Source organism: Rhopilema esculentum, chromosome 3 (assembly GCF_057945365.1).
Source record: "Rhopilema esculentum isolate cy_ngs chromosome 3, ASM5794536v1, whole genome shotgun sequence".
Taxonomy (NCBI): Eukaryota; Metazoa; Cnidaria; class Scyphozoa; order Rhizostomeae; family Rhizostomatidae; genus Rhopilema; species Rhopilema esculentum.
Genome location: NC_142817.1, coordinates 6,964,620 through 6,980,288, shown reverse-complemented (window position 1 = coordinate 6,980,288; position 15,669 = coordinate 6,964,620). Strand labels below are relative to the sequence as shown.

Here is a 15,669-nt window from a genome sequence, read left to right as displayed (position 1 = left end):
AGCATCCGAACGTCATTTAAAATTGGAATTAACCTATCACAATTTGCAGTCCTCTGAAATCTGTATTTTGAATCCAGCAAGTACTTTCAAACTCACAATTTTACTCGAAATACTGCAGACCACTACCTTTTAGATTGCTCAAGTTATGCATTATTTAGAATATGGTTGCAAATATTTGACTAACTGAAATGAGTTTCTTTTTCGCCTTGTTTGCTATTTAGTTAGATGTTTCCAGGCTGTTTGGCAAAGAAATATTCCCCTGCTCGTGTTATTTCTTTTTAGTAAGCAATAGTGATTGCATTTTATATTGCACTGAATCCAAGCACCGAATACATTTTAGTTGCAGTCACTTTGCAACAAAGAAATGAGGATTCGAAAGCCAGCATAGATGACTGGAAGACATCGCTCTGCCCTAGAGCACGCATATTTCGAAAGTGAAAAAGAAACATAGGGTAATAGGGCAACAAGAATTGGGGATGAAGAGAAAAGAAGGGGTCGAAAGAAAGGGAAAGAAAGAGGAAGGAAGGATGGGAGAAAAGAGAAAAGGTTTAAAATGATGAAAGACCAATAATTAAGTGTTGATTTAAAGGAAGAACAGAAAAATGTTTGATCGGAAAAAGGAAATGAAGGGGTGGCCACAGAACTAAGAAATTTAAAAAAGCGTGTGGAACAAATTGTAGAGGTAAAAGAAGTGAAAAGTAGATAATAGAACCAAAGAGAATGCCAGATAAAAAACAGAAGGAGGGGGCTGTAGATGTTAGGTGAAAAAGAAAATAAACGAAATAAAGAAAATATATGGAGATGAAAGATAATATATGATATGATTTGCTGACACAGTTTTTTTCGTAATATACTTGAGAATATTTGAAAAAAGGCCCCCGTGTTATAAAAACTTTTTGTTTGCTTAGAATGTCGTGCGAATAAAACACTCAGCCTTCTACAATGTCGAGTACTTGTGGCAGTTTTGTTATCTTGTTTCGTATCGACATCTCACTATAACCGAACGCCAATCAAATAATTCCGATTTCCATTGTTTATAAGCAACAGTTGTCAAGGACCGCCGAGCATATTGCGGATTGAGCAGGGCGACTTTTAGCATAGTTTTCAGAACATTTCGGAAATTATTAGGGGGCTATAGCCCCCTCAGCCAGTCCCTGGCAGCTGTCTATGTAAAGCAGGAAGAGCACACAAATACGTATACAAATTAGTTATACTTTGCAATATGCACAATTCTTTATGATCCTAAAGAACAGTAAAGCAACATCACATTTAACAATGAAATTGATTCAGTTTTCCTTAACAATTGACCGTGATGCATTCATTTCTTAGGGGAATTTTCTGTAACGAGTGTTCGAATAATTACACACAAGTGGCTGCAAGCAAGAAGGCAGTAAGAGTCTGCGATCATTGCCACACAGAGCTTAACACTGTACGCGGAAGGGTGAGCGAACAGTTCTCTTATTCTTGAGTGTTAATAGCTCATTTGATCTTTTATATTATTGTTTGTTGTCCTTGTGCAGGCGTTGTCTGTTGTTCTACATTAGTTATCATGAAAAACATCCACCTCTTTACAGCATTACATTTCCCTTATGTGGAAAAGACTTCCAGATCACCTCAAAGTTTTAGGCTTTCCCCTGAGTAAAATGATCATATCCTAAATATTGCTTGATCAGACATGTTGCCCCAAATGCTGGAGATTTCTTCTCACCTTGTCAAAACGAGCCGTAGATCCTTTCTCGCCAGTCATCCCCCTTATGTTTTAAACAGACATTGGCAGCAAAAAATCAGCCGAGGGCAATAAAGCAGAAGAAAAGCATGTAAAAAGACGTCCAGTCTGTTGCCTGGACGAACAAAACATATTCTCCTTCGCAGTTTAGATTTGCCCTCGCAGTAGTACGAATGCCTTACGGATCTTATAAAAAGATAAGACTTTGAGAAAGTCTATCATTACTTCAAAGAACCCACATATACATACTCGTTTTTATAAGAAAGTCGTTTACAGTTGAATTCCTTTAATTCGGCCTTTGACGGGGAGATCATCCAATGTTTGACTTATCCGGGATACGACTTTTGACTTGAGTATGGTAAGAAAATCCGATGGAAATGGAAAACCAGTCCGACTTAGTGAAAGTCCAAGTTATCCAAGGTACGTCTTAACGGGGTTCATCTGTGCAAGAAAGCAGTACCGGTACTACAATATTTTAACGGAGTTCAGTACTAAAGATTTCCAAACCTAGGAAAATATGTAATTATATTCTGTTTTTAGACACTTCTTTCAGTCGCAAAGAAAAACAGCTGCATTGAACATAGCATTGCGTAACTGATGTTTCTGTCTATATCAATTTCATTTCTACCTGTGCTTCAACAATGTCTGCCTTATGCCTGCTTTCAAATCTGTGCCTCGTTGCCATGCCGATGCATCAACAAGTTCATCCAACGCTCCATTTTGCCCAAAATGCTTTTTCTCCAGGGAGCTGCATATTACTTTGAAAGCACTGTGGTCGATGAGGCAAAAATAGTTATTCTTTTGTTAATCAAGCTCTAAAAAGGTTTTAGTACGGAAATTCTAGAAGTGCTATGAATGTTTGCTTACTGAACCCTTTTCGAAAATATTGCGATTCCGAATTGTAAAAGACCTTTGCTAAACAGGCAACAAAATGAAAATAAAACATCATTTTTCTTTAAAAAATAGCAAATGCCTCTTCAATAAATTGAAATGTTTACTATGTACTTAGTTAGAACTCGATGTAATTCATTTTCATCGCTGGAACAATATAATAGGTAAAAAACCCATTAAATATTTATGTCTGCTATATATAAAATCATATTTTTTCACAAAAGGAAAAGAAACGATTGTAAAAGATCTGATAAGATGGATCATGACGGGCAAAAGGATTTATTTATCTTGCCATAAAGCTCAATTTTTTTACCACGATCGGATATAAGTAATTTTTAAGGCATTGGGATCCTTTCCATTGATCACTGTGACTTGTTTTTGGGTTTATTGCTAGTTTCATCTCGTCTTGATAGCGTAACGAATTCTTTGCTCTACCGAATATAAGATTAAAGGTAGTTTTAATGAAGAGGACAATCTTTGTTAAGCACTGTTCGCTTAAAAAGCTGTTATCTTAATTTTCTCAATACAAGATGAGTAATTTATTTCAATGTCCTTACAGCGTGTTTCAGCCGCCTCGATGACCTAGCAGCAGTGACCTTAGCATGGAGCAAGATGATCTTGAAGAAAGATTGCATGCGAACATTCACACGATGAAAAGATTTTTTATATCAAATATGCAATTTTACAAATTTTGGGAAAGCTTGTTTGGATAGCCTCTAGCAAGGGCTGAGTTTGTTTTGATATGTGGCGTTTGAGGGTTTTTCATTTTCGCCAATCTATAGAATATGAAGGTCCTCAAACTTACTTTTTGAAAATTAGGCCTTAGGCCCTCTAGTCCTGTATTCTGAAGCAATGTTGTGATTTTTGATAATCGTTTATTTTCACGACCCCATTCAACAAAACAATCCTATAGGCAAATATCTGAATAGCATATGTCCCCTTTTGGCGAAAAATCCTTTTTTTTAGCTTTTACTAGTCCAGGAATGAAGGATTTCGATGCATGTGCCCTTCTATCAAGCATCCTAAAACTGTAGTATCAAAACTGCTTTTTGACCTGAAAATTGAATAATAATCCACTTTTAACCTGCCACTCTCCCACAGTACCCTTTACAATCATTCATTTGAAAAACGATTAGGTACTTGATGGTCGCGCAACTCAACCAGGCTGTGTAGCATAGGTTTGATTTGTCAAAATAAGGAATTAAGGGCACGATTTCATTCCCAGAACCATTTCTTTGAATCATGTATATACTGTATCTTCATATCATATTAGCTTAGCTGTTTTGACAATTTTGGTACCACAGTGTTTCATCAAAGACTTTCAATGATTTTCTTCGTAGAATGGTTCAAATATCCGTCCCATGAACTTCTTTTAACCTGCATAAGACTATTTGTGATTCGTCGGTGTCAATACGCTTCGATTATCACTCTTTTAATAATGATTTAGAAATCTATTATTTTACAAAGACTGTTAAACTTTCGCAGCAGGAAGAATGTTATTTGGAAAAAGAATAGAACTAACAACATTCTTTTGTTAAACGTCCTTGGTTGAAATTTTGTGTAAGACTTTCAATTTTCTATATGATTTCAGGGTTTTTGAAAATATAAATTGCGATCGATATAATGAACACTTTACATCAATCACCAATATTAAGAGCTCTTTATTCCTCTTTATTCAAAGCAAAGAGTCTTTAGATACCTTTGTGAATTCCTGTGAGCCATTTTGTATCATATGCAGAAATTGAATGTCAACCCAGTTACTGGGCCACGTGATCTGAAATCGGATTATGCAGGCAATGGCCCATGGTCTGAAAATACCCTTAAACCCGTAACATGAACCGTGAATATTTCACTTGGCTTTTGAATGCCAATATGCCAAATAGATATTTTTAGCCATGTAATTTTAACATCGGCGCCATTGCCTGGAGCATATTCAGTCCTCCCCCCTTTTAGTCAGACCCCGTGGCCACCTTACCCTTGAAGATTTAATATATGTATTTTAGAAGAACCTCTTTATGTTTCCTATTGATGTTTATGAATTCATGATCGCTTTGTCAGATTAGTGTTTTAAAAATCGTGCGTATTTTGCTGACTGACTTATTCAGATAATGTTTTTGCATTGATTTGGTGCGCTGTTTGTTTCATAGATATCCTGTCTCGTAACACTTTGATCATTTATGCATTTGCATTTATACAATTGAATCAGATAAAAAATTTCAACGTAAAAGAAAAAGTTTATCTTCATCTTTTGTTTTGCTAGCCTTTATTTTCTTTTAAGCCCTTATGTATAGATAGAGATTTACTTTGGAAGAAACTATGAAGGTTACCAAGTAAAGAATTTGCTTCAAAGACCAAATTTTATAACAGAAAATTAAAAGCCTAGATTGACAATCAAAATAAATTTTGGGAGTGAACTTCATTTTGTTCAAAGATGTCGTCTTTTTAGCGATGTGTATGTAATATTTCAGAACTTGATACACATCTGGTGCTTCCAAAGTCTTTGCCCTAGGTCCAATTAGAAAGAAAGAATTGAATCGCTTGGAATATATATTGGCATGCCTATTAATTTGTTTAAGATTCTCTTGTCCTTTTTTCGATTAAAAACTTTCGTGACTAAAATGACACCTTGTGATAATTAATGCGTACAGATCTACAGTCCCAAAGTTCTATACCTGGTGTTCCCCAAGGCCCTGTCCACGCTCCGGTCCTGTTTCATGTAAATAGTTTTTCTTCGTAAGTCATGCCTAATTTTGTTCGTGTGTTGTACAAGGAATTTTAATTTCTTCTGATTTTTGATAAATTTTGACATTGTTTTTACGAGAAAGCTTCCAATCACAGCTTTAACGCGAGATACAGCGATGAAAATCAAGTTTAACTGTATTAGAACAACAAGATAAATAATTGGAAGCTTCTTCATCGTAGATATTTGAATTTCATTTTAGAATGCTGTTTGAGAAAATTGCTAATGTTTTGATCTAATGACATTGTTTTCCTTATGTCTTTCGCTTGCCTAGGCCTTTACCTAGAAAATTTAGGCATTAAATGAAAAAGAAAAAGATTCCCTCTATGTTGAGGAGGCATCTATTAGCAAGAAGCACGTTAGTTTAATGCTCGTTTATCTTCATAGTCTATGGGTGTCATGCGGATTGAATTCTGTTGAGAGGTGGAGGCAGATTTTTCATAATATCATTGACACCTTTGCAAAGCATCATTCGTTTTAATAACTTTTGAAGATTGCATTTCTTTTCATCTGAGAAACCTGTTTAATCATGGCATACAGCTTAACTTTCATGCTGTGTTATACTGGTTGCAAAAGTATTACCGATCACAAAGGGAAAGTGGCCAAATCTTAAAGAAAACGTGACTGCAGTGTTGAATGTCAAAGTTTTCAGGGGTGGATTTGCCGGGGGTGTGGAGGGTGCACCTCCTCAAACATTTTTGTTCACTTCGATAAATTTTGCTTTGATGCTGTAAAAATGCTTAGAATCTTCATTTTAAAAGTCGAGACTGAATTTTGTAAACAAGCGTTTCCATAAATTTTCTGTCACCTGAAGGGTGTGGCACAATGTCCAATCATTGTCCACCCCACCCCCTCCAATTCTTGCCACTTAGATTCGTCCCTAAAGATTTTGATCCTTTTCTGATGTCCAATTTGCAATGGATGGTTACCTGGTGGCAGCCCTTCGACGCAAGTAAAGAAAATTTAATTTGGTTCTGCTCGATTCGGTTCATTTAAATGCATCTCAGTTCTGTTCAGTGACAAAAGGGCAGCCGACCTTCTTAACTCATCATCAAATTATAAACACAAACAAGTATCCACTCTAACAAACACATATCATCATCTCATATATGGATTGCATATGGAATACATAAGACATCCAAACTGCAATGCATCCAAACATCGATGACGCACCGTGTGTGAATAGCATGAAGAAGTACATGACGCGACGCTCGATGACGCTCAGTGACGCGCCGCGCCGCGCCGTGACGCGTCCAGTGTGAATTCAGCTTTATGCTTCACAGTGGCTTCGAGAACATATTGTTCACCATCATTTCAAGACATGTTTTGCTTCAAACTTTAAAATTATTGAGTCAATCCAATTTGATGGTTTTCTTATTTTTGGAGTGTGTGTTTTTTTCAAAAATATGGATACCTTCTCCTTAGGTTTTTCTCTGAGGTGTGAAGAAAAGAGAGAAACACTGACATCACAAGCAGTCGGCTGTAGACATGTTTCGCCCAATATCAGAGCTCATCACAGGCACCTTGGAGCATTGAAAAGATTGTCCCCCTTCTCCGCGGTGCCTGCGTCAGTGCGGCTAGAAAAAATGAGGACCTAGGGCTGACCCATTGCCAGTGGCAATGTATATTTTTCAAAAAAAGAGATTTTCTCTGATGCTGCCCCATTGCCCGAAAGAGGCTGGAATGAATGCGAGACCGATCTTCTGCAGCGCGTTCCGCGAACATGTCGTGAAGTCTGTTTTTGAAAGAATTGTGAATCAACAGCTGAACGAAAAATTTTTATATCTCATTCAGCGGGAGATCTTTGAGCGTAAGAGCAGGACAGGCTTGTCTGAAATATCTGGTTGGAACAATCGTTGCGCGAATCAATGACTGTAAAAGACCTGGCCAATGTTGTTTACAAATGAAAATAGACTTGTTGGCAAGGTGACACGATTTGTTGAATTGCTTATGTAATAAGCATTGTCAAGCAAATATACTCTTGATTGGTTCGATTTCATACGATTCAACTTGCAAGCAACACTGATCTACATAGCAATTACGACGGAGTGAAGAGAAAACTCTCCTGTTGCTATGTCCATTGGGTCTCCAGCAATGACACCTCACGTCGGCCTGGAAGGTCTGTTTGCAGACTATACCGCAGGGCTGTAGGCAGAATAACAGGCAAAAAGGATAAACAACAATTCAACGACAGTTATTTATTTGATCTGTGTGACAAGAGCGCGAGGAGAGGAGCATTTCAAGGACTCGCAGTCATTGACGTAGCGATAGAAGTTTGTAATGACCCAATATGTCAAGATTCGTTAACGCAGAGGAACGAAAGATCACTTTTGGGGAGGGAACAACGATCAAAGATGTCCAGGTAAATTTCTTTTGATCTTTAGTCGCTTTATATCAATCGCAGACCGTATTGATAAAGAGATAAAAACTGATGCAAAAAAGCTGCAAAAGCAACCGAGAAGTTTCCTTTATCTCCTAAAGTTCACAGTCGGTAAGAAGCATTTATTGAGTATTTTCACTGTTACCTGGTGTGTATTAATACTATACTTTACAGTGTGAAATTGTTTTAACGACTGATGTTATCGTGTCTAGTTGGCAAGGATTCATCAAAACGTTACTTTCAAATATTTCTTTGATTAAAGTTGTTCCTAATCTAATAGATAGATATTCAAGATTATAATTTACAATAACTTGTTTCATTCCGCAATTGTTTAAGTGGCTGCCTTTTTAAATGCCCTTATGATTTGAGGCCTATTAATATTGCAAGTTTTCATAGATTTCACAATAATTAGTTATAATGCTATTTATCTATCGAGAAAAATGTATAGAGCTGTCAGTCTTCTTCATTTATCAAAATAATCTTTATGCTGGCTAATGAAATCTAGGAGTCTTATCATAAAGCAAAATACATCATCCTTGTCATGTACTCCTGGCAATGAAAAAATGCATTCACTAAGGTATTGCCAGTGCACGGTTTGCCAGCATATTGATGTTAACTGGCAGAAAATGAAAAACAAGGAGTAGATATATGAAAAACATGCAGCTTGAAAATCTATGACATAGAGAGTAGAATCTTTTTGTTCACTAATCTGTTGATAAATTTCCATGAATCAGTTTGTTTCAATGAAGATCTTGCACAAAATATGCATCCTTGAAAAGTTTGGATTTATGCAATGCCTAGAAAAAATGCTGTATTTGAATTTCCCTTCTTCTTGTCAAAAAGCCGCTTGTACTCTGTTGATTAAATTTGATTTGCCCTCAAGAGCGCTCTTAGAAAAGGTATTGTTTTTAACTGCTTCATCTTTAATTTGGTTTGTAAATGTTCTAAAAGCAATTTGTCATTTGAAACTAATTGCGATATGAAGTAATCAAGCTATTGCTCCCAATCTGAACATACATTTTTCATCAATTTGTTTTGTAAATTGATATTCTCAAGTTTTACAGCCACTTAAGCAATAAAACATTATTGTCCATGACAAGCACGAGCTAGAATCATCATTTGTAGATCTAATTTCATAGGATAGTTCTGCCTTCAAACCACAAAAGTGCCCCTTCTAGTAGCACATTTGAGAGACTGGGAGAATATTCATTTTTCATAGCCATTGTTTGTTCTCAGCATTTTCTGTCTGATAATATTTATAGCTGAGTGTTCTTTCTTGACGAATTAGAACAAAACACCTTTCTTGATGCAGATTTCTTCTTTTTGATTACATTCATACATAATAAAATGTTTCTAAAGAACTAATTTGATTTGTTTGAATCTATATCCTTGAAATTTACTCTGCTAGATGTAAATTCCATATGAAAACCATAGCTACCCTAGGATTATTTTGATTCAGGTTTTCTTATTTCAATCAAGACAAAAACTACTGCAGTACAGAATTGTGTCAAAAAAGTCTATTTCTTCAAAAGGTTCATTGTATACTTAAGTGTTAGCTTAAAGATTTCTTAAACTTGCTTTTGAATCCAAATTGTCATCAATCATGTCACAGATCTGCATATTGCAATAAAGGTACAGGATTGTGTTAGTGAAAATATGTTTTTATCGAAAGTTAAGTAGATACTTGATTTCTTCAGCAAACTCTTAAACACAAATTTTCACCAGTCATGCAACAGATTTTTAAAATTCACCAAAAACTCTTTTGACATTTAAATACTTCCTTCCTGAATTTTTCATTTTCATTATGGCATCCAACCAATGGTTCTTGTTCTGTTGCTGCCCTTACCATTTGGTGACAGTTAAACTTCCTGTCATCTAAAACTACCATCTTTAATTACTGATTAACCTTTATTTGTGCTGCCAACAATATGGCTGCTTAGAAAGAATTTACTTTGAAAATGGATTTGTTTCTATGAAGAGTGATTTCCTGAAAAAAGTAATCCCTCTTGTCTTTTTCATTTTCAGTAATATTTTCTAACTGTCATTGTTTTGGCTCTGATAATTTCATACAGTTATTTTAAAATCCTTTTGACTTGGAAAACATGAAAAAACATGAAAGTTAAATGATGAAGGATCAAAATTGATTTGATTTGAAAGCTCGTATATATGTTTAGTGCGTTACACAGTTTTTCAATAAGCATTTCTGCCATTTTGAATTGCTATGGCAGCAACGTTTCCATAGCTACCTTGGATCTTACAAGCAGGTGCTTTTTTATCCATCTGGATTGCGCACAGTATTGCTACTGCCGAGGATTTCATTGAGAAAAGAGGATTTAATTTACTTTGCAATTCACAGGGCTTGCTTTAGTTCCATTTTCTTTACAACAGGCCTATTGGCTAAACTCCATCACCATTGTTATGCAAAATAGGAATGTCTATTTCCCAATGGTGATTCGGTTTTTCACCAGCCTTATTGCCCTGACAACATTTCCAATTTTAGCTTAATGCTACTTATAATAGTGCAAGAGCACTGGTTAGGGTGTTTCGTGGTTTTGCAAATGGTGTTTTATTTCAAGATGCCCTTTTACGAGTATTGCAGCATTTCTAAGCGTATTTCGCAAGTTCGCCGGTTACTGTGCCCTGGCACGAATCTAATGGGAAAATATTTCCCCGTTCTGCCGCAAGCAAACTTTTCACGGAAAATTAATGCATTTCCAAAGAGTGAAAATTCTCTGAAAATGCGTAAAATTTTGCGAAAGCCTCGAAAGTCTGTCAATAACCTTGAGAGGAGAGTGTGGGAGGTTTTAATGTTATCTGATCATTTTTATAGTACAGTATGGTGTTTTTGTTGTATGTCCTTCAACCAAAATTTCGGGCAAAGTCCTGAAAAAGGGAAAGGGCAGCGTACGGAAAACATGACTATTATGCGAAAAACGACCGTTGCGAACGCCAGTGGAAACAACAATACAAACACGCTTTACCCAAACCTCACTTTTTTTGTTTGTCTTTAAAATGTTTTCAGAGCCTAAATTTATTGGGCATAGGATGGATAGGAAATACTGCTTTGGACTCTTGGATTTAGAGAAAGGTCTTTTTAGGCGGGGGGCGAACCTTCTTTTTGCTCTCAAAGGTATCTAGTATCTGATTTTTAAAGCTTTTCATATAAGAATGATGAACATTATAATTAAAGTCTTTTTAAAGAGAACGGTATAGCTAGTGAGAAAAATGGGATAAGAACATTTGGGGGATTTGTTTCAAATAGTTGAAGAAACCTGACTACTAGTTGGATATTCCAAAAAAACTTATTTAAGATTTTACAGTGAAGACACTCTGTTGTCGTTGCAGCGTGAAAAGAAATTACTTGCCTATTTTCTTAAAATCTATATATTAAAAGATATTTTAAAATTTTAGAATACTTGAATTCGGAAAAGCACCTAAATTCCCGTGCAGCATCCGTTTTCAGCAGTAGAGAATAATTCCAAGCAACATTTTATGTGTAATTTCTAGCAAAATGATCAAAATTGTCAAAATTGCTGTTTTGGTCACGAGAGACAACCACTCATAAAGCCACAATCAAATGATTTGATTTGTGTTCGCATGTCAGATAAAAAACAAATATCGGTTACCATATTCTTTTTGGTTGCATTTTTGCGGTAATATTATAGACGAAATTACTGAAAAATATGAACCAATTTGAATTATAATAGTTTTTCATCTGTAATATTACATCGTTCAAGAACAATACAGTCAATATAATGGCGAGCTGGAAAATCACAATAACAGTAACTCGGTACCACATGAAATGATGGACCATGTAAAAACAAAATGCGCCTTATAGATGAAATATTAGACCGACGAAAAGACATAGTATTTATGATAACTTTGGAAAAATGTCTTTTTGATGCTTTAAAACATTTTCTAAGATCTGTAGCTTAACGGAATCATCAACATACAAGACCATTCCCTGCGTACATGCCGTACTTGCCATTCCAAATACCTAAGAAATAGTTACGTATTCAAATATCCTTTTCTTCTATATGTTTGATTACGTTTCGCAATTCGGTAAAGCTTCTCCAATTGTTTCATAATCGAATCTTTGTGTCATAATTTCTTTTTTTCCACTCACCATATGTCCTGCTAATAATCCTCTCATATTGTTCGATGCCTATCTGTTAAAAGACTGTCCTTTCCAATTTCCTAAACGATTTCACAACCGACTCAATTATTTCTTGCGCAACGATCTAGTCTCGACACATTTTTCAGAATTTCGTAACATAAACTACTTTCTTATTGAAATACACTGTTCTGCAAAATCAAAGTTGGAAACTGCTTTCGGAGTTGGGGGATGGGGGGAGGGGGGGTGTTTGGGTGGTTGAATAGGTAACTAAAAACAGTTTGTAGCTAGCAAACTTGAGACACAAATTTCCTCTTAGTGAATTCAACCCCATTAAACATTTCTAGATGCATGCGATTTTTATCTATATTTTCTGTCTGCAGTTTCGTACACCCTTTGTCGGCACTTACACAGAAAATTATCGTCTGTCTCTAGCGCCATTTAAAAGCTTTTGTAGATTCAAATTTGAGCCGTAATTTCTTTAAACTGCAACCTCCGATCATTAAAACGCTCATATGTATGCATGCTCTTGCTACATACGTTACAGCATAATAAAAGAATCTTCGAATCGACTGAAACTGCGGTAAAATGTTCTAGGAATATTTCAGATGTGTTTGAGGATAGAACATATTCTTTTGCAAGACAACGCGCTGTAAAACACTGATTTCTTCTCATCGCAAAAAAAACTATTGCAATTCGAATCAGTATCCAATTTTCAGTGTTACATTTATTCGATAAGGTTGGATGTGGCTCGCTTTTCTCTGTTTGCTAAAAGAAATTATTTACACGTGTGATTGACGACTCTTAAGTCGCCCGATTTCTTGTGAATTCGTCACATGGATGTCTTAAGTGGTTGTGCTATCTTGTTTAAAAGTGCTAGCAAGTTTTCTTCACCTGTCCGCCCATGCGTGTTCACATAGAATCCCTGAACATAACCTGTTGAATCTGACACTTCCATCTCTTAACGTTCAGCAACAAAATAATAAGTTTTATTTACGATGTGGCCTTGTAGCACTCTCTTGTTAGGCTAAAGATTCTGAATACTGGACCAATTTTAAGAAAATCTTTTAACTGCAGCTTTTTTAATGATATTAAGTGGTTTAAGTGTCTTTTTTCCTGTTGTGTAGTTTATATTTTACTCTTATCATCTTCGTTGGCTTTTTTCGAAATAGTAAGTATTTCTTTAGCATAACAGAAAACTGTTTTTTTAGTTTTCTATGCATCAAAGATCGCTTTGGTACTCTAGATTTCTCCAATAGAATCGATCTTATAATTTATAAGGGAATTCTTAAGTTGTTATGTGCATTTAAATGATTTTTCCACAAATTTTGAATTAACCTTATTTAAACATTCAATCAGGGATACTTTCAAAAAGGAGACAAATGTGCATTTTAATGCTATTTCCTCAAGTTGTGAATTAACTTTATTCAAAAGTTCAATCATGGGTTCTTTCAATAAGTAGACAAATTAATTTTTGCCAAAAATTCTTTGTGATTGCAGACACGCGGAACCTTACAGCTGACAGTAAATTTGGTCCCATCAATGTCCGCCATATTTTGAGTTTTACTGGATTTTTGCGTTGGCAATTGAAGACAGGGACTTGAATTGTCCAGTTTAACCTTCACACTTGAAATAATGAACAAAATTTCAGCTTATTTGATGCGGTTTTTAAGCTTGCCTTCTATGATTATTTAGTTGTAGCTATGTGTTACCTCTAACACAACCATCTTACTTCAAAATTCAAATTTTCAATAATCTCTAACATACCAACAAACATCAATTTACATTATGAATCAGTTCGAAATACATTATATTCTATTTAGCTTGAATAGAAGTGAGGCGATTTTCGCTAAATTGGCAGCAAATGAAAGAAAATAACCATCTATGTTGACACATCTATGTATGATTAGAGATACTGTCCATTGCATAGAGGTGTTCGTTGCCCTAAGATTGCTTCTGCAATGCTTTGACACTGCAATAGAAATTGTTGACTTAAGTGGTTCAGAGGTGTTAGCTGCGTAGAAGTGATCATTAATATATGTTTCACTGCAATGAATTTGGTTTAACGCTACATTTTCACTTCGTTTTAATATAATATCATAAAATATTATTTAATTTCAGATTCTGTTTGCTAGAAATGTGTGTGGATTATTTTTGCTAAATATCTTTGAGTAAATTTTTTGTCAATCACTCACTTATATTGATCAAGAAGAATAAAATCAAATTTTTTTTTATTTTAGGAAGCACTACAGTGCGGAACTAGGTATGACACGATCGAGTTCGTCAAATGCAGTGAACTCCCGGAGGATGAATTCCACGAAGTATTTCCAATGGTCAACAAGGACTTACAGACTCTTATTATTGTCAAAACCCCATGGATCAATGACGAGACAATGGAGCTGTTCACTGCCTATTGTCATAAAATAAAGAAGTTTCATATGATTGGTCGCCTGTCTAAAATCACTCGTGTTGGAATCGAATCGATTGGCCGGAATTGCTCAGAAATCGAATCCGTATCAATCATTTTCACCGACGATGACGACGATCAAGGAGGCGACTCGATCAACGAGAAAAAACATAAATGGACATTGGATAATCAGATTTTTCCTGCCCTTATTAATAACTCGTCGGCCCGAATTAAACATTTTGCTTTGTGTGGATTTACATCGATAACATTTGACGCCTTGAGAAAATTTTTAGACCATCTGAAAAACAGTTTAGTTTCTCTTGATTTCAGCAATCTTTCTATTATTGATGACAGTGCTCTTGAGCAAATTGGTCGCCAATGTAGGGCGCTGTTGTCTTTCAAGGTGAATAACTGCCCCAAGATTTCTCATCATGGAGTCATTGCACTCGTATCGCAAGGACTTATGCTGCACGACTTAGAGGTTGCTGGGTCAGAGCACTTGACAGATGCAGCAACCAACGCTGTAGCCAATCATTGCCCCACGCTGAAATCTATCAAACTTGACTACGGTATTAAACTTACTGAAACGTCGCTACGCATCTTGGCTCAGCACTGTAAGGACCTAGTGCGTATCAGTATGCGCGGGACTGGGATCCGGGTCATTCCCTTGGAGATCGCAAAATTGCCTAAACTCGTTGAGTTGAATGTTAGCGGGTGTAGGGAACTAAACTTCCCAAGTCCTCATATCATAGAAGAAGGCCTAGACGCCATTATAGAAAATCTTTTAGAATGCAATATTACTAAAAGAGTACGGATAATGTTTGTCGGAAGTCAGCAGAGTGGCAAATCAAGCATTATCATGTCACTACAATCGCTGACCGGGAATGTTGCTGATAGCCAAACGCTTGGGATCCCTGTGCGAACATGGCTGCCATTCAAGGACCGAAAATCAGGAGGTGAGAATCAGTTTTAAAACTTTTATGAATGTTTCGTCTTTATTGCTTTGCTCTGATACTCCTCTTGTTCTGAAATTCCAGTTAGTTTCGACCTATGTCAAATTCATGATCAATAGAGCCAGAAATTCATGACCAAAATAAAACCAAACTTGTAATCTACAAAACAAGAATGCAATTATTTAACGAATAAAAACTAACAAAGTAAGTTAGTTTTTTTTGAAGTAATTTGCGTTGACATAGTATGCTAAGCTATTGGTAGTCATATTAAAACATCTTGTAGGATGTGATTTTAGCATTGTTGTTTAAGGAAGCATTTTTGTTTTTTAGTTCCCAAAGCACTGAAGAAGGCAATAGAGAGGAACTTGACTATTGAAGAAACTGGCTTATCTTTGGAGATTTGGGATTGCGCAGGACGAAAGGTATTGTGGTCTTACTGCAACACCGAACAGTGTTAT

General features: G+C 35.9%; 2 protein-coding genes across 2 annotated transcripts in view; both read left to right on the top strand.

Moving 5' to 3' along the window:
• The window catches only part of LOC135692409 (uncharacterized), a 35,704-nt gene extending 30,792 nt beyond the window's left edge, over window positions 1-4,912 (top strand). Inside the window, exons 39-40 of the mRNA XM_065210507.2 lie at window positions 1,330-1,441; window positions 3,177-4,912. Coding sequence (XP_065066579.2) covers window positions 1,330-1,441; window positions 3,177-3,203 — 139 coding nt within the window. The 3' untranslated portion in view covers window positions 3,204-4,912. The remainder of the gene's footprint in view (window positions 1-1,329; window positions 1,442-3,176) is intronic.
• Window positions 4,913-7,064: 2,152 nt separating this feature from the next.
• Window positions 7,065-15,669, top strand: part of LOC135692410 (uncharacterized) — a 38,978-nt gene continuing 30,373 nt past the window's right edge. Inside the window, exons 1-3 of the mRNA XM_065210508.2 lie at window positions 7,065-7,719; window positions 14,092-15,214; window positions 15,542-15,633. Of these exons, the coding sequence (XP_065066580.1) occupies window positions 7,648-7,719; window positions 14,092-15,214; window positions 15,542-15,633 (1,287 nt within the window). The 5' untranslated portion in view covers window positions 7,065-7,647. The remainder of the gene's footprint in view (window positions 7,720-14,091; window positions 15,215-15,541; window positions 15,634-15,669) is intronic.